General features: G+C 38.7%; 1 protein-coding gene across 24 annotated transcripts in view; it reads right to left on the bottom strand.

The window, feature by feature from the left end:
- TMC1 (transmembrane channel like 1) overlaps positions 1–26,425 on the bottom strand; it is a 431,339-nt gene that overhangs the window by 86,398 nt on the left and 318,516 nt on the right. For 22 of the 24 annotated variants that reach the window (XR_014247278.1, XR_014247279.1, XR_014247280.1 and 19 more), the window contains 5 exons: positions 22,794–22,900; positions 19,919–20,017; positions 5,843–5,985; positions 1,231–1,375; positions 417–611 (listed from right to left, as the gene is read on the bottom strand). Coding sequence is in view for 20 of the 24 variants with exons in the window: in XM_082401409.1 (XP_082257535.1) it covers positions 417–611; positions 1,231–1,375; positions 5,843–5,985; positions 19,919–20,017; positions 22,794–22,900 (689 nt within the window). In the remaining 4 variants the exon portion in view is untranslated. The other 2 variants (XM_082401407.1, XM_082401406.1) reach the window with 2 other exon arrangements.

The raw sequence follows: 26,425 nt of genomic DNA, 5'->3' as shown, positions 1-26,425 counted from the left end.
CAAAGATAGATGCAGGATCTACAGAGAAAGCAACATAGGGTCATGGAAAGAGTGTTGAGCTTGAAATCAAGATTCCTAAATTTTAACTCTCATTGTTCTCCATGGTTCTGAGACCATGAACACATCACCTAATCTGAGATTCATTATCTCTGTCTATAAAACGTACTGGTTGGAATATGTGCTCTAATCTCTCTTCCAACTCTACCTTTCCCTAATGTCACAAAGTGAAAAACGGACAGTAGACAGATTTAGAGGTAAGGTTGGAATAGGGACATGTGTGCCGAGGTTGGTTCACTCTCAGGTCAGGATGACAGAGATAGGTAGAGTGGCCGTATTTCATGTCCCAACACTGAAGCACAACCCACAAAATCTCAAATGTCAGATTCTAAGCACATAAAAAGCATGCAGAGACGAACTTCATTTTTTTCCCACCACCCAAGGGTGTCAGGATCTTGCTGCGCAAATTCCTGGGATCGCTTCACAGCCCAAAAGATGAGGTATCCACTCCCGCCAAGTGTTAGAAACACGAAGAAGTTAGCGAGAAACCTCAGGAATCTGATCAAGTGGACGTTTTCTTCTACTTGGGCTGCTCTTTCTTCTATTATAGCTTCCTGTACCCAGGCAAAACAGAAAAAAAAAAAGAAATATTTGAGCTACAAAAAGTATCATGAACTCAGAAATTATTTCTGCAAACATCAGAAAGTGAGGAATGAAAATGTAAACTGAATCTGGGATTCCACAAACCAGGTGAATATTGCCAGCAAGTGAGAAAAAGTAAGAGAAAGAAGGAAGAATTCTTACAAACAAACTCTGGTTGACCTAATATTTACTAAGATAGTCTTCATTCTAAAGTCTCTTCTAGTACGGTTTTTTAAAACAACTACAAAATAATCCTTTAGAGTCATTTAAAATATTGGGCTAAAGTATTCCTGTAAATAATTAGCGAGCATTGTTCTATTATTTGAAATATCTGATTCTGATTACTAATGATTGGCTGTTTCAAGCCAATGGCATTGTTTTATTACCAAATTTAGAGAGAAGTAGTGCTGTCATGGGTCATCAATCATTTTCCAGTCATAATCAGAACCCTGCCCAGATCCTGGTAGGAAGAAATGATGAGTTAATCTTTCTTTTAATTGTCAAGATACTTTGCTACCTAGACCATTTGGAACGGCTCCAATTTTACTCTTAGAAATACCAAGAAAAGGCTCTTGAAGTTGGTGTCTTTACCTTAAAGTTCATCGTGATAGAATTGAACTTGTTGTCTGCTGTTTCAGGATTGCCAATCAGATAGTCCCAGCTGGTGAACACCTTCCAGCTGAAGTTGAAAGTGTTGTCGTCACCACCTCCATCATCACCAATATTTTTGGTCATCCTATACAAACAGGAAGTTTAATCCAGCAGCCAGAATACAAGCAGAAAGGGAGAGGTTAGGGAATAGCAAAACATCATAATTATAGGGAAATTGGAAAAGCAATATCTAAAAGACATATACTTTCAAACAAGTTTGTTCTAATAACCAGAAAATAAAAGTTTATTTAAAAAAATTTTTTTGTTTTAATTTTTTAAGCTGTTCATTTTCCAGGCCTTCAAGATTAAGACTACTAACCATTGATGATTTTAACAATTAAACAGGTTATATAAAATTACGTATTTTTTATTTGTTTTCCTAAACTGTTTTCCTAGGGTCATATACTAGGCTCTGAAACTTTTGTGGGATAAGGATCTCTTTAGAAATCTGATGAAAACCACCAGGACCCTCATCAGGAAAAACATATGTATAGACTCTTAAACTGTTGTACACAATTTTAGTTGGTTTCCAGACCTCGTGAAGCCTAGGGATGGATTAACCCAGGTAGGATCAGGAAACTCCTTCACAGATTCCAATTCCCCTTAGAATCTCCTTCCAAAGAGTGATTACACTGAATGCATGGAATTTTTCCATACTCGACAACTCTTGACCAAAAATCAAGATTTTTATACAACCTTAATAGCAAGTGGTTACATATATTCTAATCAGTGATGTTTTAATTTTTTTTTTTTCTTTTTTTTGCTTGGGCAGTTTAAAGTACATTTACTTACTTCAGCGGTTAAAGATCTATATTCCACTTACTCCATGTCCTTTTTTTCCCCTACCACTATAAAGAGCAAAATTAAAATTTTATATGATATATATTATAAAATGGTCCCATAAGGTTTTAGTTTTTTAAATATTGCAGTGATATGGAACTGAAAAAAGAAAGGAGTACAATGACATAAGCTGACAATGTAGTCTGGCAGGTATCTCTAAGGTCATCTAAATTCCCTCACTGTTTAGTCCTATTCCTTACAGAGGTTTATATATTTCGGATGGGCTAACGTGTTTGAAAAACAACCAAAAATAATTATTCCTTACATCAATCTACCACTATACCCTTTGCAAATGGTATTGATGTGTATTATCATATTTGTCCTTCTCAAAAACTTAACAAGAAGTCACAGTAGTTAATATTATTCTCTTTTTACAATTGGGGAAGCTGAAGGATAAAATTATGAAGTGATTTGCTGGCCATTATACAGAAGTAAACCACAGGGGTGGGTCAAGGGCTTAGGTTTTCTGACTTCACTCTGGTACCCAAGCTAGGACACCATGAGATACGTTGAACCATACAAAGTACCTTTTTGTAGGTCAAAAAGGGTTGAAATCAAACATTTCCAATGGTTTAACCTAGGGAGAAAATGATTTTTTTGATTAAGATGCCATCACTACTTTTTGCACTGTCACTGAGCAAAGGGCAGGGCCTCAAGTAAAACTGACCACTTGACAGATAAGTCTTGAATGGAGCTTTATCACAGGCAAGATTCTGTAGCTGTAGACAGCCTTCCAGAGAAGGGAGCTCTAGCCAGACAAGCAAACAGGGAACATCTAGCATGTGGGAATTGACAAGAAAGGGAGTGAAATACTAAAAGGAGTAAGGAAGGATATTGAAGACAACCTCTGCTAACAACACACATTTTTACTAAGCGATGGCCCTGATAGCTATAAAATATTTCATGTACAGCTCCATTCCTTGTCTGTAGAGAAAAAAAGTGTATATACTTAAACAAAAATTCCTCCTTTTTCAAGGGGGTTATATTTTTGAACAACTATATCTTTGAGAAACTACCTCAACATATAATTTGCAAGGAATGAAGGAAGGAAAGAGTGGAGGAAGGAAGGGTGACCAACGGTCTTGCTTTGCCAGGGACTGAGTAGGTTTCCAGGGCACAAGACTTTCAATGCTAAAGCCAGGAGATTCCTGGGTCAACAAAGTTAGTCAACCTAACTTAAAACCTCAAAGTGCTTTCTTGGATATCTATCTAATTTTCCTTCCAATTTCCCTATTAATTAATCAAGTATAGATATTTGCTTCCCTTTTATGGATGAGGATGCTGAAAACAAAGAATATAGGCAAGAGGACAAAGTCCACCAGTTGCCTAGTTGATTTCAGTATTCAGTTTTAGTTTCCCTTGATTTGAGTCATGTATCCCATAAAGCCACTCATGTTTATTCCAAGAATGTATTTGTTTGGGGCGAGTGGTGGGGGAAAGAGATGATATAGGATTCTGAACAATCATTTATATCTCATCAGTTGTTCTTCTACCAAGCCTTGCCCCCAGGGCGAGGAGTGGGGTAGGAGTCATAAATCGTTTTGGAATTGTCTTGCCATATAGGCCAGTGAGCTTAAACTACTTGCCAATCTGGTAATGAACAACCAAAGGTCCCCTGCCAGAGGGAGGGACCAAAATCAGGCTGGTTTGGGTGGCATAACATGGATGACTTTGAGGGGGAAAATGTAGAATTTGTGCCCTACAGCTATCCTAAATGGCATCTTTGAGCTAACAGGAAAAGCTGCCATTTCCTGTAGAGCTGCACTAGCTAATAAGTTTGCCGCCAGCAATATGTGGTTACTGAGCACTTGAAATGCAACTAGTGTGAAATATACATAAGATTTCAAAGACTTAGTACCAAAAAAAGACAGAGAATATCTCAATAATAATTTTAGATTGATTATATGTTGAAGGAATACTTTTGATATATTGAGTTAAATAAAATATATTATTAAAATATATTCCACCTATGTATTTGTTTAATATAGTTACTGGAATATTTTAAATTATATGTACCTTGTCTTATAGCTCTTTGCATAATGCTGTTCTAGATGCTTTACACTCATCTGCCAGAAAATTATTATAATAAATGTGCAAATCTATTAATGTATAACTACATAACCATATGTGACTACCCTACTGCTGGCGCTATCATATGACCTCAATTCCTACCATGTTGGCTTTGTTTGGTTTTTCAATAAGCCTATGAATTACAATCCTAATAAAACAGTCAACATTTGTCAATCACCGTATGCCAGCCATGTTCTAAGTGTTTGTATGTACTGACTCATTTTGGCCTCATAGCCATCCTAACATCAAGGTGTTATTACACCTCTATTAGAAACGGGAAAATAGAGCAGTTGAACAATTTGTCAAAGTTCTTTTAGAACGGGCTAGAGCTGGTATTTGATTCCATGAAGAATGGCTCAAGAGCCCACTAGGGTATGTAGCCTCTGCACAGTCACTAAAAGAAGCTGAGGACTTGGACATCCATAGACATGCTTCCTCAGTGACTATGGAGACTAAAGGACCAACATGGAAACGATACTCGCAAGGCCTCTGTAATGTAACTGTACCCTTGACTTTAGTCCTGCCAAATCAAAATGGCCAAAAGACTAGAAATATCTTAGATTTTTTGGAATGTGGTAGTACTTTTTCAGGTAGACAGATACTTTACATACTCAGGGTCTCTGATTACACTTGGACAAGTAGATAAAGATTTTGGATATGGGATCTCCATTAAGGCCTTTTTCAAGTCCTGAAAGGGCTTAAAAACTAAGCATAATAGTTTTCTCTGGAGGAACCAATAAGTTTGGCAGGGGACAGGACACAAAGCATGCCATAGACTGTTCCAGAAACCTCCTGCTCAAGAGGACTTGGATCCTCAGGTAGAGGTCCCTCCCTGCAATGAAGCAAAAGGCCAATTTACCTTGTGCATAGTTAAATAGAAGGGTGGAGACTTTAATTGAGATGTTTCAACACCTGCTAAACTGGTTCAGAAAAGTAGCTAAAGGATGGATTATTCATATTATTTATAGCCCTAAATGACTGTGCTAGGTTTCTGCAGTGTCTTCAAGTGAGGTTTTAAAAATATATTTCAGACAGGGAGAAAAAATGGGCTGCACTTTCATCAGTTCCCCAATGAAATTCTTTTCCATGCTCTAATAAATCTTCTTCAAAAATAAAACATGACTATACAGTTGATCATGATGGTCTCGTTGAGGGCTATTTGTTTTTGCTATATTACACAGCTGAAATTTTTTGGATGAGTGATTATTCTGGGTTTGTTTGTTTGTTTTAATGAACAGAGAACAACAGATTCTATCTATTGAGCTGATTCTGCAAGTCACAAACCTTTCTGTATGCAAAAAGAGGGGTCAGCAGCTGTTTCCCTGTCTTGTTTGAAACATTGATTCACACCTTAAAGTACAAAAAAGCACAATTTTAAAATATGCTCAACCACAGGGTAGGCATGCAACCATCACTGTGACCCAGTGAGATGATCAAAGTCCTGCACTTGTGTTCAACCCTTTTGTTTGGGAGATGTAATAGTCTAACATTAGTGTAGGTATTAAAACCACATTTTATCTCTTAAATACTCTGCATTCTCTAGACATGAAACAGAAAAAAAAGAAAATCCAGTTCTCAAATTAATTTTTCCATTTGATTCCAGAAATCATTGTTTGCTTCCCAAGAGACCAATGAAACTTACGCTTTAAGGACAACCAGAAAGCTGTATCCAATGCACATGATCCCCACCAGAAAATAGGATAGTGGCAGTCTGAAATTCATCCATCCAATTGTTCGTTTATTGTTGTAATAGCCATAAAAGAGGACAGAATATTGAGCCAATCCCTAAAATCCAACAACAAAGCCACTTAACAGATGCTGTGAAGAGCAACTCAAAGAAAAAAGATCGACTTCTAAGAGGAATAACAAAATGCATTAATTTTCAAACTTGGGAGATGGCTCTGCCATGAGCCCTATTGTTTTGCTTCATGGAGTGACTGTTTCAGCTGCCACATTGATTGACAGCCTCTTGGTTTACTTGAAATTCAGGGACTTCTAAATAGGCCAAATTTTTAACCAAATATAGGCTTGCTCAGCTGTGGAGCCATTACCGTGAAATGCCCACTGATTGAAACATCAAAACACACTTCATGGTGTCATTAAATTTACAATTTTAAGAGCCTGCTTAATATTGGGGGGAGGATCTGAAACGTGCTTCCTCAAAGTGTCATGGCAGGTTTCCACTTCCAGTCACCTGAGCCACAGTTAGATTGGTTCTCCATAAGCCACAGAGGCCACATTTCAGCTCACACTTAGCAAAAACAAGGAGCAGGTGAGATGACATTGGAACCAATATGCACAACCTTCCATTCATCAAGACTATTATCCCCTAACAAGCATGTTTATTCATGAAATTACATGCTGTTTCCCAAAAATTACCTGCCAGGGTTGTTATCACCATCTTCCAAAGCCACCTGAGTAACTGCTCTCTATACACAGAACATGGCATATTTTGATGTTGCTTCCCTTATAATAGTCTTCATCTTTCTCTCCTTCTCTCATTCACTGTGTTCTTCACTCTTAGCTTGGCAGCATTGTTTCTGTATTACTATATATCTACTTCCCCAGCTTCTCTCTGACTTCATCTCTCTGACAATAACTTAAAACTACTATGCTTTGTGAAGTGAGACGATAATTGCAGTAATAATATCAATCAATAAATTTTTTTGAGCAGGTAGCATGTGCTGGACACCTTACTTCTTCTTACAGAATCCTCACAAGAACCCTCTTGAAGTGGCTACCGTTAGGGGCAATCGTTTTCCTCTATACTTGTTACTTGCCATGTAGAGAAGAACCATAACTGTAAAACTCCCAGCCCCTCTCCACTGCCTCATACTAACCCCAGGGAGGAGAAACTCATCTGATAGTAGAGAATGGATGAGGAATGGGGATGATGTGGGGCACCACTCTTCCTCCTCCTTTGAGATCCCATGCTGTGCTCTGCCCCTGTGAGGGGCATCCTGTCCTGGTCTAGGACTGCTGGGTAGGAAGGTCTGCCTCTGAAGCCCGCTTGCCCATAAAAAGATGCCATATTCTTTAATATCAGCTTTAACAATAATAAAGATGGCATGTTGACCTCCACCTGTCTAACCCTTTGTCTTATTTCTGGTTAGCTCACAACCTGGGTCGACAAGGTAGGGGGTGTTATTTACCATCACTTCCCCACCTGAAAAAGACTCAATAGCTCTACACCTATTTTACAGATGAAGAAACTGAGCTTTAAAGAAGTTAAGTAACTTGTCCATGTTCACATAGCTAGTACGTGACAGAGTCTGAACCTGAACGGGGTCTGTCTAATTCAAATCCATATGCTTAACCACTGTGCGATACTGCTTCTCCTATGCCTTCTTTGCCTACCAGGACTTGTATCATACTAATGCCATATCTACCCAGCAAAACAAAGAAACAAGAAGTCCCTGGACCCCTGGATTGGTTCAGAGTGGGTGCCAGGACCTCCTGGAAAGGATCTAGACACCCCTTTTGAAAAGATTTCAAAGGGCCTCATCTTCACATACATAAACATTACAACCTGACTCCTTTTTCTAATTCATAATGACAGTATTGGGATTAAAAGCCACCTCCAAAATAACATGAAAGGAGAAAGTAGATATGTAACAAACATCTAGTGAGCTTGTTAGGTTAGCACAGTAGCTTCTGGGGCAGCTAACTCACCTGGTGTATGTGTCATTCAGCATATGTTCAATGGCTGCACTTAATAAATATTAGATCACAACCAATGGGGGTAAGAGCCCTTTTTTTGGAATCCTGATTACTTCACAAAGGTTTCTTCAGTTGGTCTATTTCTACATATGCAGCGAAGCATGTAAAAAGAGGAGGTACTGTTGAAGTGCACAATTTTTAAAAGCCTTATCCAATCCATCTCAGTAACATATTGAGGGGTGGTTTTAAACACACTGAAAGGCTTAAAAGAGGTCTTCCCCTCCCCTTCCACCCTGTGGCCCACCACATGCCACACATCTTTCCCTTTCCCTTAAAACTCCAATAGCAGACATCTGGAAGTGACTAAAATAGCAACGACTCCTAGCCTAGCCAAGGTTCCATTCGGTTTCCATGTCAGCGCACATGGCTTTCCCTGTGGGAGCACTCTCCCATCCCAAAATCTGTGACAGAGAAACCACAGTCAGAGCCAAGTTTCAAATGAGCACAGAAAATTCCTGTCCAACTCTAGGTTCCATGCTTGCACATTGTCTACCAAGACTCTAATTTCTGTTTGAATGCTGCAGCTGGTCTAGTCCACAGAAACCGACACACATCTATGAGAATGCTTTGATGATGCAGTCGCTAGGAATCAACTCATGTATTTATTTATCTAACTAACTTTTATCGAGAACTTATTTCCCAAATACTATACATAGATGGAGTGGGAGACTGGATTACAGAGGCCCCTAGAAAAAGTTCTGCATGCAAATGTCCCCTTTATAAGTATGTGTCACCTGAAATTATATTAGAGTTCCATCCCTTTGGTGTTTCTCACTACAAATAAATACTCACTGTGAAAGTGAATGTGAGTGAATACTCACATTCTATCCCCACGATGGTAAATGAGTTTCATCATCCTTAGTAAGCCTTTTTAGTTTGTAGTAACTGTCAGACCATTATTTTGAAAAAAACCTCGTGAAGTCAGAACTAATAGGAAAGGAAGCTATAACTTGTGAACTGTGCCTGCTGAGGGTATGTGAAGGGGAAGTAGTACCACACTAGTAGGAGTATATTTCTACTTTTCTCTGAGCTGTTATCAGTCATTTATACCTTAGTGTTAAAGAAAGCTTCAAGTGTGGATGAAAGATAGGGAATGACATCATTTAAATTCTGATACACTCGGGACATGGGAGAGAAGCAAGGAGTGAGATGGCTAACAACACCCAAAACAAACCTCGACCAACTTTATAAGAATAGCAGCCAGCCTGGCACTTATGTGGTACATGCTGATATCCAGCCCCCGGCCACCCTCCTTCTCTCCAACCAGACTTGCCAAGTTCCATCTAATGCTTTGCTCGCCTCCGAGTTTCTTTTCCTTTTGCTCCAACCCAGATCTAGAGTTATAAAACTGATGTTACACGGTTCTAAGCTAGGAAGCATGTAGATTACAATGAAGCTGGGCTGCGCCTTCACAGAGCCTCTCATTTTCAGCAGAGGGAATGAACTTCTACCTGTCTATGGGACCCTAGGCAGTGAACTCTGGCCCTCAAAATGCTGTGAAGTAGACAGTTTTTTTTGGTGCCCATCCATGCATAAAAGGCTCAGAGTGGTTGTCTAATATCACACAGGTAGTATGTGGTAGGATTCAAATCCAAGTCTGTCTAAATCCCATGACTCAGTTCTTTTCATTATGCCACACTGCCTTTTTAGCCATGCTGGCTTCTGTAAAGGAAACTTCTGTTTGCCTTTTGTGCCATGATCCGCAACTGACACTAATGGTGGGAATTCTAGATCGTATGCCCAATACCCATTACACATCTCACTCCACTTGGATGTTCCACAAGAACCTTGAACTCAGTATATTTTAAAAGTTCTCCAAGAGAAGCAAGAAGAACTACAATCCTGCAGCCTGTGGAACAAAAACCACATTCACAGAAAGATAGACAAGATGAAAAGGCAGAGGGCTATGTACCAGATGAAGGAACACGACAAAACCCCAGAAAAACAACTAAATGAAATGGAGATAGGCAATCTTCCAGAAAAAGAATTCAGAATAATGATAGTGAAGATGATCCAGGACCTCGGAAAAACAATGGAGGCAAAGATCGAGAAGATGCAAGAAATGTTAACAAAGACCTGGAAGAATTAAAGAACAAACAAACAGAGATGAGCAATACAATAACTGAAATGAAAAATACACTAGAAGGAATCAATAGCAGAATAAATGAGGCAGAAGAACGGATAAGTGACCTGGAAGACAGAATGGTGGAATTCACCGCTGTGGAACAGAATAAAGAAAAAAGAATGAAAAGAAATGAAGACAGCTTAAGAGACCTCTGGGACAACATTAAACACAACAACATTCGCATTATAGGGGTCCCAGAAGGAGAAGAGAGAGAGAAAGGACCAGAGAAAATATCTGAAGATATTTTATCTTCAGATATCTGAAGATAGTCAAAAACTTCCCTAACATGAGAACGGAAATAGCCACCCAAGTCCAGGAAGCGCAGAGAGTCCCATACAGGATAAACCCAAGGAGAAACATACCGAGACACATAGTAATCAAATTGGCAAAAATTAAAGACAAAGAAAAATTATTGAAAGCACCAAGGGAAAAAATGACAAATAACATACACGGGAACTCCCATAAGGTTAACAGCTGATTTCTCAGCAGAAACTCTACAAGCCAGAAGGGAGTGGCATGATATACTTAAAGTGATGAAATGGAAGAAACTACAACCAAGATTACTCTACCCAGCAAGGATCTCATTCAGATTTGATGGAGAAATCAAAACCTTTACAGACAGGCAAAAGCTAAGAGAATTCAGCACCACCAAATCAGCTCTACAACAAATGCTAAAGGAACTTCTCTAAGTGGGAAACACAAGAGAAGAAAAGGACCTACAAAAACAAACCCGTAACAATTAAGAAAATGGTAATAGGAACATACATATCGATAATTACCTTAAACGTGAATGGATTAAATGCTCCAACCAAAAGACACAGACTGGCTGAATGTAAACAAAAACAAGACCCATATATAGGCTGTCTACAAGAGACCCACTTCAGACCTAGGGACACATACAGACTGAAAGTGAGGGGATGGAAAAAGATATTCCATGCAAACGGAAATCAAAAGAAAGCTGGAGTAGCAATACTCATATCAGATAAAATAGACTTTAAAATAAAGAATGTTACAAGAGACAAGGAAGGACACTACATAATGATCAAGGGATCAATCCAAGAAGAAGATATAACAATTATAAATATATATGTGCCCAACATAGGAGCACCTCAATACATAAGGCAACTGCTAACAGCTCTGAAAGAGGAAATCGACAGTAACACTATAATAGTGGGGGACTTTAACACCTCACTTACACCAATGGACAGATCATCCAAACAGAAAATTAATAAGGAAACACAAGCTTTAAATGACACAATAGACCAGATAGATTTAATTGATATTTATAGGACATTCCATCCAAAAACAGCAGATTACACTTTCTTCTCAAGTGCGCATGGAACATTCTCCAGGATAGATCATATCTTGGGTCACAAATCAAGTCTCAGTAAATTTAAGAAAATTGAAATCATATCAAGCATCTTTTCTGACCACAACACTATGAGACTAGATATCAGTTACAGGACAAAAACTGTAAAAAACACAAACACATGGAGGCTAAACGAGACGTTACTAAATAACCAGGAGATCACAGAAGAAATCAAAGAGGAAATCAAAAAATACCTAGAGACAAAGGACAATGAAAACACGACAATCCAAAACCTATGGGATGCAGCAAAAGCAGTTCTAAGAGGAAGTTTATAGCTATACAAGCCTACCTCAAGAAACAAGAATAATCTCAAGTAAACAATCTAACCTTACACGTAAAGGAACTAGAGAAAAAAGAACAAACAAAACCCAAAATTAGCAGAAGGAAAGAAATCATAAAGATGAGAGCAGAAATAAATGAAATAGAAACAAAGAAAACAATAGCAAAGATCAATAAAACTAAAAGCTGGTTCTTTGAGAAGATAAACAAAATTGATGAACCATTAGCCAGACTCATCAAGAAAAAGAGGAAGAGGACTCAAATCAATAAAATTAAAAATGAAAAAGGAGAAGTTACAACAGGCACCGCAGAAATACAAAGCATCCTAAGAGACGACTATAAGCAACTCTATGCCAATAAAATGGACAACCTGGAAGAAATGGACAAATTCTTAGAAAGGTATAACCTTCCAAGACTGAACCAGGAAAAAACAGAAAATATGAACAGACCAACCACAAGTAATGAAATTGAAACTGTGATTAAAAATCTTCCAACAAACAAAAGTCCAGGACCAGATGGCTTCACAAGTGAATTCTATCAAACATTCAGAGAAGAGCTAACACCCATCCTTCTCAAACTCTTCCAAAAAATTGCAGAGGAAGGAAAACTCTCAAACTCATTCTATGAGGCCACCATCACCCTGATACCAAAAAAAGACAAAGATACTACAAAAAAAGAAAATTACAGACCAATATCACTGATGAATATAGATGCAAAAATCCTCAACAAAATACTAGCAAACAGAATCCAACAACACATTAAAACGATCATACACCATGATCAAGTGGCATTTATCCCAGGGATGCAAGGATTCTTCAATATACGCAAATCAATCAATGTGATACACCATATTAACAAACTGAAGAAGAAAAACCATATGATCATCTCAATAGATGCAGAAAAAGTTTTTGACAAAATTCAACACCCATTTATGATAAAAAGCTCTCCAGAAAGTGGGAACCTACCCACTTAGAGGGAACCTACCTCAACATAATAAAGGCTATATACGACAAACCCACAGCAAACATCATTCTCAATGGTGAAAACCTGAAAGCATTTCCTCTCAGATCAGGAACGAGACAAGGATGTCCACTCTCACCACTATTATTCAACATAGTTTTGGAAGTCCTAGCCACAGCAGTCAGAGAAGAAAAAGAAATAAAAGGAATACAAATGGGAAAAGAAGAAGTAAAACTGTCACTGTTTGCAGATGACATGATACTATACATAGAGAATCCTAAAGATGCCACCAGAAAACTACTAGAACTAATCAATGAATTTGGTAAAGTTGCAGGATACAAAATTAACGTGCAGAAATCTCTTGCATTCCCATATACTAATGATGAAAAATCTGAAAGAGAAATTAAGGAAACACTCCCACTTACCATTGCAACAAAAAGAATAACATACTTAGGAATAAACCTACCTAGGGAGACAAAAGACCTGTATGCAGAAAACTATGAGACACTGATGAAAGAAATTAAAGATGATACCAACAGATGGAGAGATATACCATGTTCTTGGATTGGAAGAATCAATATTGTGAAAATGAGTATACTACCCAAAGCAATCTACAGATTCAATGCAATCCCTATCAAATTACCAATAGCAGTTTTTACAGAACTAGAACAAAGAATCTTAAAATTTGTATGGAAACACAAAAGACCCCGAATAGCCAAAGCAGTCTTGAGGGAAAAAAACGGAGCTGGAGAAATCAGACTCCCTGACTTCAGACTATACTACAAAGCTACAGTAATCAAGACAATATGGTACTGCACAAAAACAGAAATATAGATCAATGGAACAGGATAGAAAGCCCAGAGATAAACCCATGCACCTATGGTCAACTAATCTATGACAAAGGAGGCAAGGATATACAATGGAGAAAAGACAATCTCTTCAATAAGTGGCGCTGGGAAAACTGGACAGCTACATGTAAAAGAATGAAATTAGAACACTCCCTAACACCATACACAAAAATAAACTCAAAATGGATTAAAGACCTAAATGTAAGACCAGACACGATAAAACTCTTAGAGGAAAACATAGGAAGAACACTCTTTGATATAAATCACAGCAAGATGGTTTTTGATCCCCCTCCTAGAGTAATGGAAATAAAAACAAAAATAAACAAATGGGACCTAATCAAACTTAAAAGCTTTTGCGCAGCAAAGGAAACCATAAACAAGATGAAAAGACAACCCTCAGAATGGGAGAAAATATTTGCAAATGAATCATCAGACAAAGGATTAATCTCCAAAATATATAAACAGCTCATGCAGCTCAATATTAAACAGACAAACAACCCAATCCAAAAATGGGCAGAAGACCTAAATAGACATTTCTCCAAACAAGACATACAGATGGCCAAGAGGCACATGAAAAGCTGCTCACCATCACTAATTATTAGAGAAATGCAAATCAAAACTACAATGACGTATCACCTCACGCCAGTTAGAATGGGCATCATCAGAAAATCTACAAACAGCAAATGCTGGAGAGGGTGTGGAGAAAAGGGAACCGTCTTGCACTGTTGGTGGGAATGTAAATTGATACAGCCACTATGGAGAACAGTATGGAGGTTCCTTAAAGAACTAAAAATAGAATTACCATATGACCCAGCAATCCCACTACTGGGCATATACCCAGAGACAACCATAATTCAAAAAGACACATGCACCCCAATGTTCATGGCAGCACTATTTACAATAGCCAGGTCATGGAAGCAACCTAAATGCCCATTGACAGACAAATGGATAAAGAAGATTTGGTACATATATACAATGGAATATTACTCAGCCATGAAAAGGAATGAAATTGGGTCATTTGTAGTGATGTGGATGAATCTAGAGACTGTCATACAGAGTGAAGTAAGTCAGAAAGAGAAAAACCAATATCGTATATTAATGCATATATGTGGAACCTAGAAAATGGTAGAGAGGAACCAGTTTGCAGAGCAGAAATTGAGACACAGATGTAGAGAACAAACGTATGGACACCAAGGGGGGAAAGTGGCAGGGGGGTGAGGGGGTGGTGTGATGAATTGGGAGATTGGGATTGACATGTATATACTGATGTGTATTAAATGGATGACTAATTAGAAAATAAATAAATAAATAAATAAACATTAAAAAAAAAAGTTCTTCCAAACCTGTTTGTTCCTCCTATCTCAGGGAATGATCCACCAACCTACCCAGTTACCCCAGCCAGAAACTTGGATATTTTCATTATCTTCCCATTTTCACATGTAAGACACATGAGGCCACTCACTACAGTAACAGATGCTAACTAGACTTATTGTGATGACCATTTTGCAATATATACAAATATCAAATCATTATGTTGTACACCTGAAACGAATATAATGTTGTAAGTCAATTTTACCTCAGTTTTAAAAAGGGGAGCTCCCTGAAAACAAGGACGTATTTGAACTACTGAAATATTCCTAAAGAAAAGATGTATCATTCCATATGTGAATCACAAAAATATCTCTTCTAAATGTGGCCGGTACTATAAGAGATGAAGGAACTTAGAGAACTGAGACTACCTGAGAGAGGATGCTCTCGCTTTAGAATATCGCTACTTAAAAGAACCATTGATGCCAATAAAATAAGGAACTGAACAGCTGTTTGTTAACCTTTAGACTGTGACAGTCTCCTCTAGGACAGACCTCAAGAATGAGATGTGGCAAAGTGGGCAGAAGGAATAGGCTTGGGGTGATATGTTAGAGAACAACAAACAATTTTTCATTGGAGTCAGCCACCTTTTAGTTTGAATTTCAATGCCTCCTTTCATTATCTGTGCTGTCTTTGGGAAACTAACCTCTCTGAGTCCCAATCCCCTCAACTCTAAAAAGATTACTGATCTTCGTCTTAAAGGGTTGTCATGAAGATAAAATTTAATGTATGTGCCTGCTTAACACAGAATGCGTGTTAACTCTCCTCTCCTGCCCTTTCTAGGGCTTCCCCCCACCTCCCATATCTATGATGACCAGGGGAAAACGGGAAGCAAAGTTTGACTCACCATTTATCTCAATATGCAATGTACAAAATGCTCTCAAGCTGGAAAGCTAAATGCATTTCCCTTTATTCACAACTCAGATCTTTACCCATATGATCTCACTGTCTGATATCAGCTCAAGCTCATTCCAAATTCCTCCTCGTTCCTCCCTCTCTCCCTTACGAGAACACCAAAGCTCTACAGTCTCTTCCTCTTTATCATTCCTGCATCATTCTCTTGTCTCCAAATAGCTTGCCAACAAAGACATTCTCTTCTTTTTTTAAAATACATCTTTATTGGAGTATAATTGCTTCACAATGCTGTTAGTTTCTGTTGTACAACAAAGTGAATCAGCCATATGTGTACATATATCCCCATATCCCCTCCCTCTTGAGCCTCCCTCCTACCCTCCCTAACCTACCTCTCTAGGTTATCGCAAAGCACCGAGCTGATCTCCCTGTGCTATGCAGCTGCTTCCCACTAGCTACCTATTTTACATTTGGTAATGTATATATGTCGATGCTACTCTCACTTTGCCCCAGCTTTCCTCTCCCCACCCCATGTCCTCAAGTCCATTCTCTATGTCTACATCTTTATTACTGCCCCACCACTAGGTTCATCAGTAGCATGTTTTTTTTTTTTTTAGATTCCACATATATGCATTAGCATACGGTATTTGTTTTTCTCTTTCTGACTTACTTCACTTTGTATGACAGACTCTAGGTCCATCTACCTCACTACAAATAACTCAATTTTGTTTCTTTTTATGGCTGAGTAATATTCCATTGTATATATGTGCCACATCTTCTTTATCCATTCATCTGAAAGACATCCTCTTCTTACTGACTTAAACTCGTTCTAATTCTACTGCTTCAAATAATACTACTTCTGCCAATTTGATTCATAACATGCACATTAGACAATCTCCCTATTTCTTACTATTTTAATAAAACGTACTTTCCTCCTGTTCAGTAAGACCCATCCCTAGGTATTCAATTAAAAATAAATAAATAAAAAATATGGTGCTTTGTAAATGGTGACCTTGAGAGGCCATAAGACTGGCTGACCTTGCACATATCACATGGTACTTGTCTGCTATTAATTAAAGGGAATTTGGATGAATTATGATACATGCTTACAGGTGGCAGAGCACTGAGCTCCAAGGGGATACTTCCAGGGGAGGGGGTCCAGAGAGAAGTTCCAAGGTTCTAATATGAACTCAACAGAGAGGCAGCTCCCCCTGCACAACCTCGCCACCTCCAGCCCAAAGGTTTTCAAATCCTTCCCAACCTATAGGCTCTTCTACCACAAGAGGTCATGCTTGCATCTATTTTACAGTGTCCTATAAATTGATTCTGCTTCTCTTCACCTGCATCTATATGGCATTGCTTAGCTAAGCTGGTACATTAATCTTCTTAGATGCAAAAAACCAGCTCATGTTCCAATTAGATCATTTAGGCCCCAGTCATCTCTACCCTGGGCCTGAAACATGTCTTTTTCTCCTGGCATCTCTGGGCTCTTTGGAAGTGCAGAATTCTGAGTTTCCAGGGATCTCAAGGACATCTGGACAATGGTTTCCTCCATGGTGCTATGACAGATGAAATACTGGGCTGTCCACTTAGATCATCTTATAATATAGAGTGGGCATCTCTATGAGGTAATTGTTCTAAGGAGCAAGTAAAGAATTCAGGCAAGGGTAAATATTGAACCTTTCTATTTGAGAAGCTAATTTAGGAATTGCATGTTTATTATGAAAGGTGGAAATGGGATCCAACTGCTTCAACCCCTTCTCCCCTTGTGAGATACAGCATTAAATGGAGTCAGTCTGTGTTCCAGAAACTGTCAGTGAGAAGGATGTTGGAAATTATGACAGAAAAACTACTGATGTGATACAAGACATAGAAAGAACACTAGATTAGGAGGCTTTTATTAGCCATAAGACCCTAAAAATGATTCTGAGACTCAAAGTTTCCCTAACTTTATAATGTGGGACATGGGATAGAAGATCTAAGGGCACTCTCTTAAAACTCTTGTGATATGTCAAAAAATCAAGTGATCACAGTACACAGAAAAATTAAGAAATAAGTGAATAATATCACTTTAATGACTCTTTCTTGACCTTTTAATAATCTCTCATTGTCTTAGAATAATTTCTAGGCTGGCCTAGAGTTATAAAGGAAGGTGAGTAACATAGGATACTCCTGTTTCCATCTTCTTCTATCCATTGTAAATAGTATTTCACCAAACTGGACATGAGAGCTGTCGAGGGCAATAATAAAATCTTGGTGAGCACACTCACTGCCCAAACCTTTCCCCTAGTTTCCTCCTGTATTCACCTCCTAGACCCTCTGGTACACCCCTTAGCAGCTCTCTTAGTGCCACCTTCCTCTTTGTCTTCCTCAAGTTATTAATACCTTTAAAATCTCATATGGACATTGTTTGCAAAACTTTTTATTTTAGTTACTTGACAAATTTATAAGTGTAGAAACTTCAAAAATGTATGTTTAAAAGCCAAAAGGCCTTTTGTTCATATTTTTAGTTCTTCCTTTCTTTGATATGACTAAAACAACAGAAGATGCCAATAATATTATTAGTTCTTGTTCTTATTAACCAGACTGGAAGCTTATTATTTAACTAATCAGAGGAAGAGAATGAGAAATAAAAATAGTTTGGGGGGTACATAGTAATAAATTATTTGAAATGTAAATGGGGGGAAGGAGAGAGAGATAAAGATAGAGAGATGGAAGAAGATGAAGTGATAGAAAGAAGAAATAAAAGAAGTAAAATCTAACTCAGAGGCTATCTCCTCTCTGAGATCCAGACACCCTAGCAAAATTGACAACCGCTTCCTCAGGGCTCCCCAGTATTTTTTTTTTTTTTTGCCATCGTTTTACTAAGTGTGGAACACACTGTATACTAGTTGCCTATGTATCTTTCTTCTACTGTCATGACTACCTTGAGGTCAAGAGCCATGTCACATTCATCTTTGTAAAACCAGTGCCTGTTTATATTCCATAAATAAATGTTGACTGGAAATGAAAATTCCAACTGACGGGTGTGATTTAAGATTCCAAAGGCCACAAAGTTGGGGCTGCCGCTCTGCCTTATGCTTATTCTATAGCTGCCTTGTTTACTCAGAGACTGAGAACCTTTCCTAAAGTTTACATTTGCTGGTACTGCTCACATAAATTTCTTTGGTTCTTATCTCAATGCTCTACAAATCCTCCCCCTTGCTCAGGATTCCCAGTCAACAAGATTCATTAAGCCTCTATTGGTTGAGTATTATGTTAAGGGCTTCAAAGAAGATGCAGCAGATGTAAGCCCCTCTTTAGGAAGCTCACGATTTAGAGAGGTTGAGGGTAGAATTCAAAGCATCTGTGAAATATGCATATTAATTCTATAAACATGAAGACTTTATTGTCTCTCTCCTTCCTTCATTCCCTGGTCTACATAAAATTTTATTCTCATTTTCTACTCTTTAAAAATTCCTGTATTACTAATTCCCCAATCTCCACTGTGCTACTTTCTCATCCTATACATTTCCAAACATCTCTAACCTGGCCACTATTTTAAAAAGAATGTGTGGAATTGAATTGTCACAGAATTGAATCACACTCCAAAATGATTTTTCAATGGGCAGAAATGAGTCCCTGCCATGACAATAATCCCCACCTAGGGGAGCTCGAAGTGTAATACTCATTCTAGTGCTACAATGGAATGACGCTCATTTGGGTACCACGATCAAGTGATGCTCATTTTCATATTATACAGAAGTTAGAATTTAGTATTGTTTAGTACTTACTATTTAGCTTTATTTAGTATTGACTATTCAGTAATGCTAAACAGATTTGTTTAGGAAGTGAAGAAGTTAATATGAAATATCAAAGCCCGAAGAATCCAACAAGATTTTTCAAAAAGCACATTTGCAAACTCTTCCTTTGTCCTTTTTCAAAGTCAGAGATAATAATATTCACGTGAAGTCTTTGAACTCTGAGCTCACCTTCATTCAATAGTCTACATTCCCATTTAATCATATTATCACATTCCCAAACTCTATTTACTTTTTCTTTCTTTTTTTCTTTTTTCTTTCTTTCTTTTTTTTTAAAGCGGGCAGAGACATCTCTCTTAAGACCTTCATCTGGCCTCAGAAGAGGACGCCATGGAGTTTCAGAATATGGAAAAAAAAATCTGTCCTCTTATGAACACAGCTGTGTGGAATCACTTACATTGAAGTCATACAACACACCAAAGTTGGCTGCCGATGCCTCTTCAGCTCTGGGAACCGTTTTCCGAGGTAAACTGCCATATGGCAAACCCCAGAGGTACTACATGGAGAAACAAAGAAAGCAGTTAACAATTGGAAACAAAGTCTGAGCCACACATGTGATCACAAACGGTTTTGTTTAAAAGCACTTTTGAAACTTTTTCATGGGGACTCTGTGGGTCTCCATGTGGGGTCCCATTTTCTGGGAATTGACTACTAAATCCAGAGTTAAGAACAAAGGGAATGCTAAGGACCCTGCATTCTGACTTCCGCAGACCACCAGCAGTCGAGCCACCCACGTTGCTCAGGGCTTGCTGAGAGCCCAACTACCCACCACCACCTCTAAACTGGTCTCATTTAGGAGGTCTGGAAAGGAGAGAGGTGGCCTTTTGGGGATTATAGTGTTCAAGAAAACCGTACTAAGCACTTCTTCATATGGGAATACCCCTCAGGGGTGGGGTGGAGGGAGAGTCTCTCCTTCATGTCAAGGAAGAGAGGAGTAGAGAGAATCACTCATACCATTAGAGGGTGTCAACTAGGCGGGAAGACTATACCCTGACTGTCATATCTGCTTCACCACTGATTCAGGTTTACCTTGTGCTACCAGATTAAAGAGATATGATTAAGGGCAGAGCCAGCCAGAGATGGGGCAAGAGTAGGGTCATACTAGGAGCACTGGTGAAAACTGGAAAAAAAAACCCCACCCCTCTAGCCCCAGGGCAGACACACGGTTGGCCAAGCAGATGCCGCTTCTTGTGAGACATGAAAACATCGCGGATGAATGTGGATGGAAATTTGGGTGCAGAACTTGACTAGGCAAGGGCCGCAAATCAGCCCCTGCTCCTTCTCTCCACACAAACTGCATGGCTTCCACAGCAGCCCCTCTGGCTTCCTGAGACTGAACAGAACAGAGGGTGGGTTCTACTCAGACTATCTTTCCCCAGAGTTGGAGGCCACAGAAAACGGAGAAGACCAGGGTCTCCAGTTTGTGCAGTGACACAGGAACTTTGGGCAAAAGGGCAAATGCATCAGAGGAATGCTGAGTGAGGCTGCTGGGTGGAGGCCCCTGAAAAATGTAGCATTGTTGGCAGGAGATGACCAGTCCTGCCCTCTGTTGGGTCTATCAAGTTAGCATGCAGGGAGCCCAACCTCTTTTGTTCATTTGCTGGAGTCGTAATCAATGCCCAGAAAACAGGATACCCCTCAACACCTAACACAACCTGTAAAAAGCACCCAAAACCAATACACTTCCTAGTTCTAGGAATACACCTAATCGAACGCATATTAGCTCCCTCCACTACACATTAGGCATCTGCAATTTCCTAAAGTTAGAATGAATTCACAACAACCTTTCATTTCCTCCACATGGAAGCAGCATGCTGTGGCAGGGAAAGAGTAAATGCAGCTGATAAAACTCCCTGTATACCCTGCATCTGACACTGGGGAGCATCAAAGTAGCTGGTGATGGAGTTTCGGATTTCCTCAGAGAGATGAGCAAAAACAAAGCGGGGGTTAACTTGAAATAGATGAATACATACATTGGGCTGCACTGCCTGAAAGTTTCTGCTTCGGAGATGAACTATACTTATGACCTTAGGAGTCTGAGGACTTCTGATCTATGTCCGCTGTCTTCTACGAGCCAGATAGCCATAGAACCCCCAGAATTAGCTCAAAGATTATAAAACGAGCAAAATAAGGTGCAAAATCTTGTTACAAAAGAAGAATCATGGGTCCTCGTCCCTGATCAGCTTAAAAAAAACCTCACCCTGTGGTATTAGCTAAGTCCAATAAGCATTATGTAATTCAGTTTCCATGTTTTTTAAATGGAGAAAGAAAAACTCTTCTATAGTCTACTTTATAAATTTGTTGTGAAGCTCAGTAAGTAAAAGAAGTGTAAGTGCTTTGCACTGTTAAAAGCTGAAACTCATTATGCATGGAAGGCACTAGTAGTATTAGTATTATGCTTGTGGGGAGGCTTGATATAAAAGCTGGCCTTGATTTTAAAAGATGGGGATAAAAAGTCACTCAAAACAATTAGTTTTGGCTGTTGCCAATGCTGTATTAAATACATTGGCTTTGAAATACTGGTACCTGGAAAGATCCTTTGTAGGTTAAATAAAGCCCCCCAACTTCCGTATGATAAGCATCCAAAGAAGTCAGAGTCATTTAACTTCTTATGGGTAAGTCCACAACCTCAGTGTTGCTTCTTGGTCTTAGTTAATTGAATCCCCCCCAACCCTCCCCCGACCCCAGCTCAGGGCTTTGTCTTCTTCTGCAATCTGGACCCACTATCAGTTTTACTCTCCTCACTGACCTTGGTCTTAAGAGACCCATGGAATGGGGCGGGGAGGGGGGGTATCTTATTTTATACCTGGAAAAATTTGCTCACTTTGTGTTTCTTCAGATAGAAAAAGCTGGATGCCTTGAGTTGCATTAAGTAATATCTCTTTCAAAGCAAACTTGGCAAAATAAATGAACTCACAAGATGTCAAAGTCTTCCTCTTGAGCAATTAATATTTGTGCACAGGGACCACCTTGGGAATCTGATAGAATCTATGAATCTTTCCACAGAGAAATATTCATTTCAACATACACAATACACACATTTTATATATGATTTCAGGAGGCTCACATACCCTTTGGAGAAGGATTAGGACCTGCGGCTCATGGGCACCATTTGGAAGATTAACCTTGTTACAAATACTATGACTCTAAGAGCGTAGGTAGCTAGATAGTCTTACTATCTTACTCTTAAAGAAAAGAGCTTTTTTTTAGTAGAGTGATTGCAGAAGAAGCTTGTTTCAGCATGCTTTGTAAACTGGAAGTCAGAATCTTACCTCTGGCAACATGATAAGGCTGAATGTCAGGATAAAGAGAACCATATTTACTCCATACATCCATCTCAAGAAGAGGAAGTATGAGGCCACTGATGAGCCAAACTGACCTATTCAAAAGAAAATAAAAGTTTGGAAGAAAGGTCAAAACAAGACAAAAGCCATGTCTTGGTGCTTTTCAAAATAAGTCTTCTCATTGCAACACACGGGTTCTTTTCTTTACAGGCTCTAGCATTTTCTTTTTCTATCCAGAAGGAGAAAATGTTAACACGATGGAAGTAGATGTAGCTGTGTAGAATGACTACAGTGGCATTCTACGCAATGACTACATCTTTAGAGTCCATCCAAGAGAAAGCTGCCTTTTGCTTGGCAGCTAGGATTGCTATTTGAAGAGTCCATCTTATCCTTTGAGTTAACACAGTTAAGTGAGCAAAGGTATATAAAGTGGTTATGTTACTGAGTCCAAGCTCCTATCGCTCACTGCAGGACAGGCCAATAAATCGAGCGATGAGGTGTTGGGGCGAGGAATAACGACTTTATTCGGAAAGCCAGCAGACCGAGAAGATGGTGAAGTCATGCCCCAAAGAACCATCTTGCCTGAGTTAGAATTCAGGCTTCTTTTATACGACAAGGGGAGGGAGTAAAGCCAAACATTTCCTGGTTCCGTCCAGCCTCCGAAGAGGATGTGTTCATTTCTCCCTTCCTGCAGTCATTCACAGGTGGGCCTGGTCAGGATGTTTCCCACGAGCTAAACAAAGGTATTTTGGCTTAGTGCTCATTACCTGGAAGGCAGGGTTCCCAAAAATGGGCCATTATGAATAATTTAAGCTTATAGGTAACATCCCTTTAGTGATTAATGTAATAGAATACAAAGGTTCTTCCCTATTACAGTTACTACAATGCCTGGCCAGTAGTTAGCAGCATTCTAATTATTTTGATAGTTACTGAACTTCTTCCTCCTTTTTCTCAAGCAACAATGTTCTTCTCAAAAAAGTTTACCACATCTCTTATGGACGGTTATCCTATACGCCATCCTGTGCTGTCCTCCTGTGTAAATGGCATTTCACAGGTAGTATAGACGCTGAAGTCCATTTACTCTTCACATATTTATCTTCTGTCAGGAATTATCTTAGATGTGAAACACAATATCAGAGACAGGGTTGCTGCCCTAATGCAGCTTACATTTTACTGAGATGTGGGAACAACAAATATGCAATAATTTTAAAAGAAATAAAGAAATATACATTTATCATAATACATATTATATCACATTATATGTATGTTTGATATATGTAATATTATATATCATCTATTACATGTATATATTATGTGTATTACATAGTATATATGTATGTTATGTATGATATATATCATATAGGTATGTATTATATACGTATATGACATATGTATTATATATTATACATAATATATATATTACATATAATCATATTATTATAAAAGTATATATAATAATTTAGCCAGATCAGTCCTAGAGGGAAGAAGGTAAAATTATGAGAGGAGTTGCTTTAGGTAGGCTTGTCAAGGAAGGTATACCAGAGAGGTAACATTTGAGCACAGATCTGAAGTTGAAGGAACAGGCAGCAAAGCCCAGAGCTGGGGAAGAGCAGTTCAAGCAGAGGAAAGCGCAGGGACAAATATCGTGAGGGAAGCAAGAGCTCAGGACAATTGAGGAACAAACCTAAGGGCTGTCCAGTTGGAGCACAATGAACAAAGGAAAGTGGTGATGGATACGGATGAAGAAAGAAACCAAACCACAGTGTGTGGGGTCTCTTAGGGAAACGTAAAAAGTGAGAATTTTATGTTACATGTGATGAAGTCATTGACAGGTGTTAAGCAGTGGGGGTGAGGCGGGGGAACTTGACCTTTAAACAGTCACTTCGGGTCTGGGGAATGAATTTGGAGGGCATAGGCAAGAATGTGCTGTAAGCTCGCACTCACCCCAGGGAAAGTGAAATGATCTGTGCAATTTTTATTGACTGAGTCAAAAAACAAAAACATTCTCTTAAATCAGAGAATGGAAGAGGAAGAAAAAAACCGGAATTTGAGTCTCAGGTTGAGATCTCATAGATTAACAAAAGCCAAGTTTCTTTGAAAATCACTTAAGATTCAACATCAAGTTGCTAGTTTTCCCAGTCTTCCCAGTTTTCATTTTCAGTTGCCCAAGAAGAATCAGTGAACATTCTCAGCTACCCACTGCATCAGGCCCTTTGTTCTGACTCATTTAGCAAAACACCTCCTGGGGACCATTGGTTTTCTTGTAGGCCTCTAGCTTTTGAAGCATTACTGATGGAGGAGATTTATTACAGGAGGAGGGAGGTTCATGTGGAGCAAATTTCAGCCTCTGCTTACTAAGATGAGGCCAAGCTCACATGAGAGTCAGACCTCTATTTCCAGAACTTAGCCCACTCTTTAGGTACCACTTACTTATTTCTCATAACGCTGTGGTAGCTTTTTGTTTTTGTTTTTAAAGAAATAAAACTTTCTTTATTCATAGATGACTTCATTGTCTATGTAGAAAATCCTAAAGAATTTCTAATAAGCTACTGAAACTAACCAGTGAGTTTAGCAAGGTTATGGGATACAATGTTAAATTTTGAAAATAAATAACATTTCTGTACACTAGCGATGAATAATCAAAAATGGAAATTAAAAGACAACACAACTTACAATATCATCAAAAATATGAAATAGGGATAAAGTTGATAAAATATGCACAAAATTTGTACACTGAAAACTGTAAAACATTGTTGAGAGACATTTTAAAAGACCTAAATAAATGGAGAGATATACTGTGTTCACAGAACAAAAGACTCAATATTGTTAAGATGGCAATCCTTTCCAAATTTACCTATAGATTCAAGGCAATTCCATTCAAAATTTCATAAGGTAGTTTCTATAAAATGATAAACTGATCATAAAATTTGTAAGAAAATGTCAAGAATAGCCAGAAACACCTTGAAAAACAAGCAAAATTAGAGGATTTATACTACCTGATTTCAAAACTTACCACAAAGCTAAAGTAATCAGAGTATGATATTGACATAAAGATAAACATAGATCAATGGACTAGAATAGGAATTCAGAAATGGCCCTACACATATATAATCAGTTGATTTCTTTTTACAAAGTGCCAAAGCAATTCAATGGTGAAAATAATCTTTTCAACAATGATGCTGCTGGGCTTCCCTGGTGGCGCAGTGGTTGAGAATCTGCCTGCCAATGCAGGGGACACGGGTTCGAGCCCTGGTCTGGGAAGATCCCACATGCCGCGGAGCGACTAGGCCCGTGAGCCACAATTGCTGAGCCTGCGCGTCTGGAGCCTGTGCTCCACAACAAGAGAGGCCGCGACAGTGAGAGGCCCGCGCACCGCGATGAAGAGTGGCCCCCACTTGCCGCAACTAGAGAAAGCCCTCGCACAGAAACGAAGACCCAACACAGCCATAAATAAATAAATAAATAAATAAAATTAAAAAAACAAAACAAAAAAAAACAAAAAAAACAATGATGCTGGAACAATTAAATACCCATATGTAAAATAAAATAAAACAAAAATAAATGAAAACTCTCCACTCTTACCTCATACCATTTACAAAAATTAACTCAAAATGGGTCAT

This window comes from Balaenoptera borealis (assembly GCF_965194805.1).
Source record: "Balaenoptera borealis genome assembly, chromosome: 8".
Taxonomy (NCBI): Eukaryota; Metazoa; Chordata; class Mammalia; order Artiodactyla; family Balaenopteridae; genus Balaenoptera; species Balaenoptera borealis.
The sequence above is the reverse complement of the archived record's forward strand: the minus strand, read 5'-3'. Positions and strand labels throughout refer to the sequence as shown.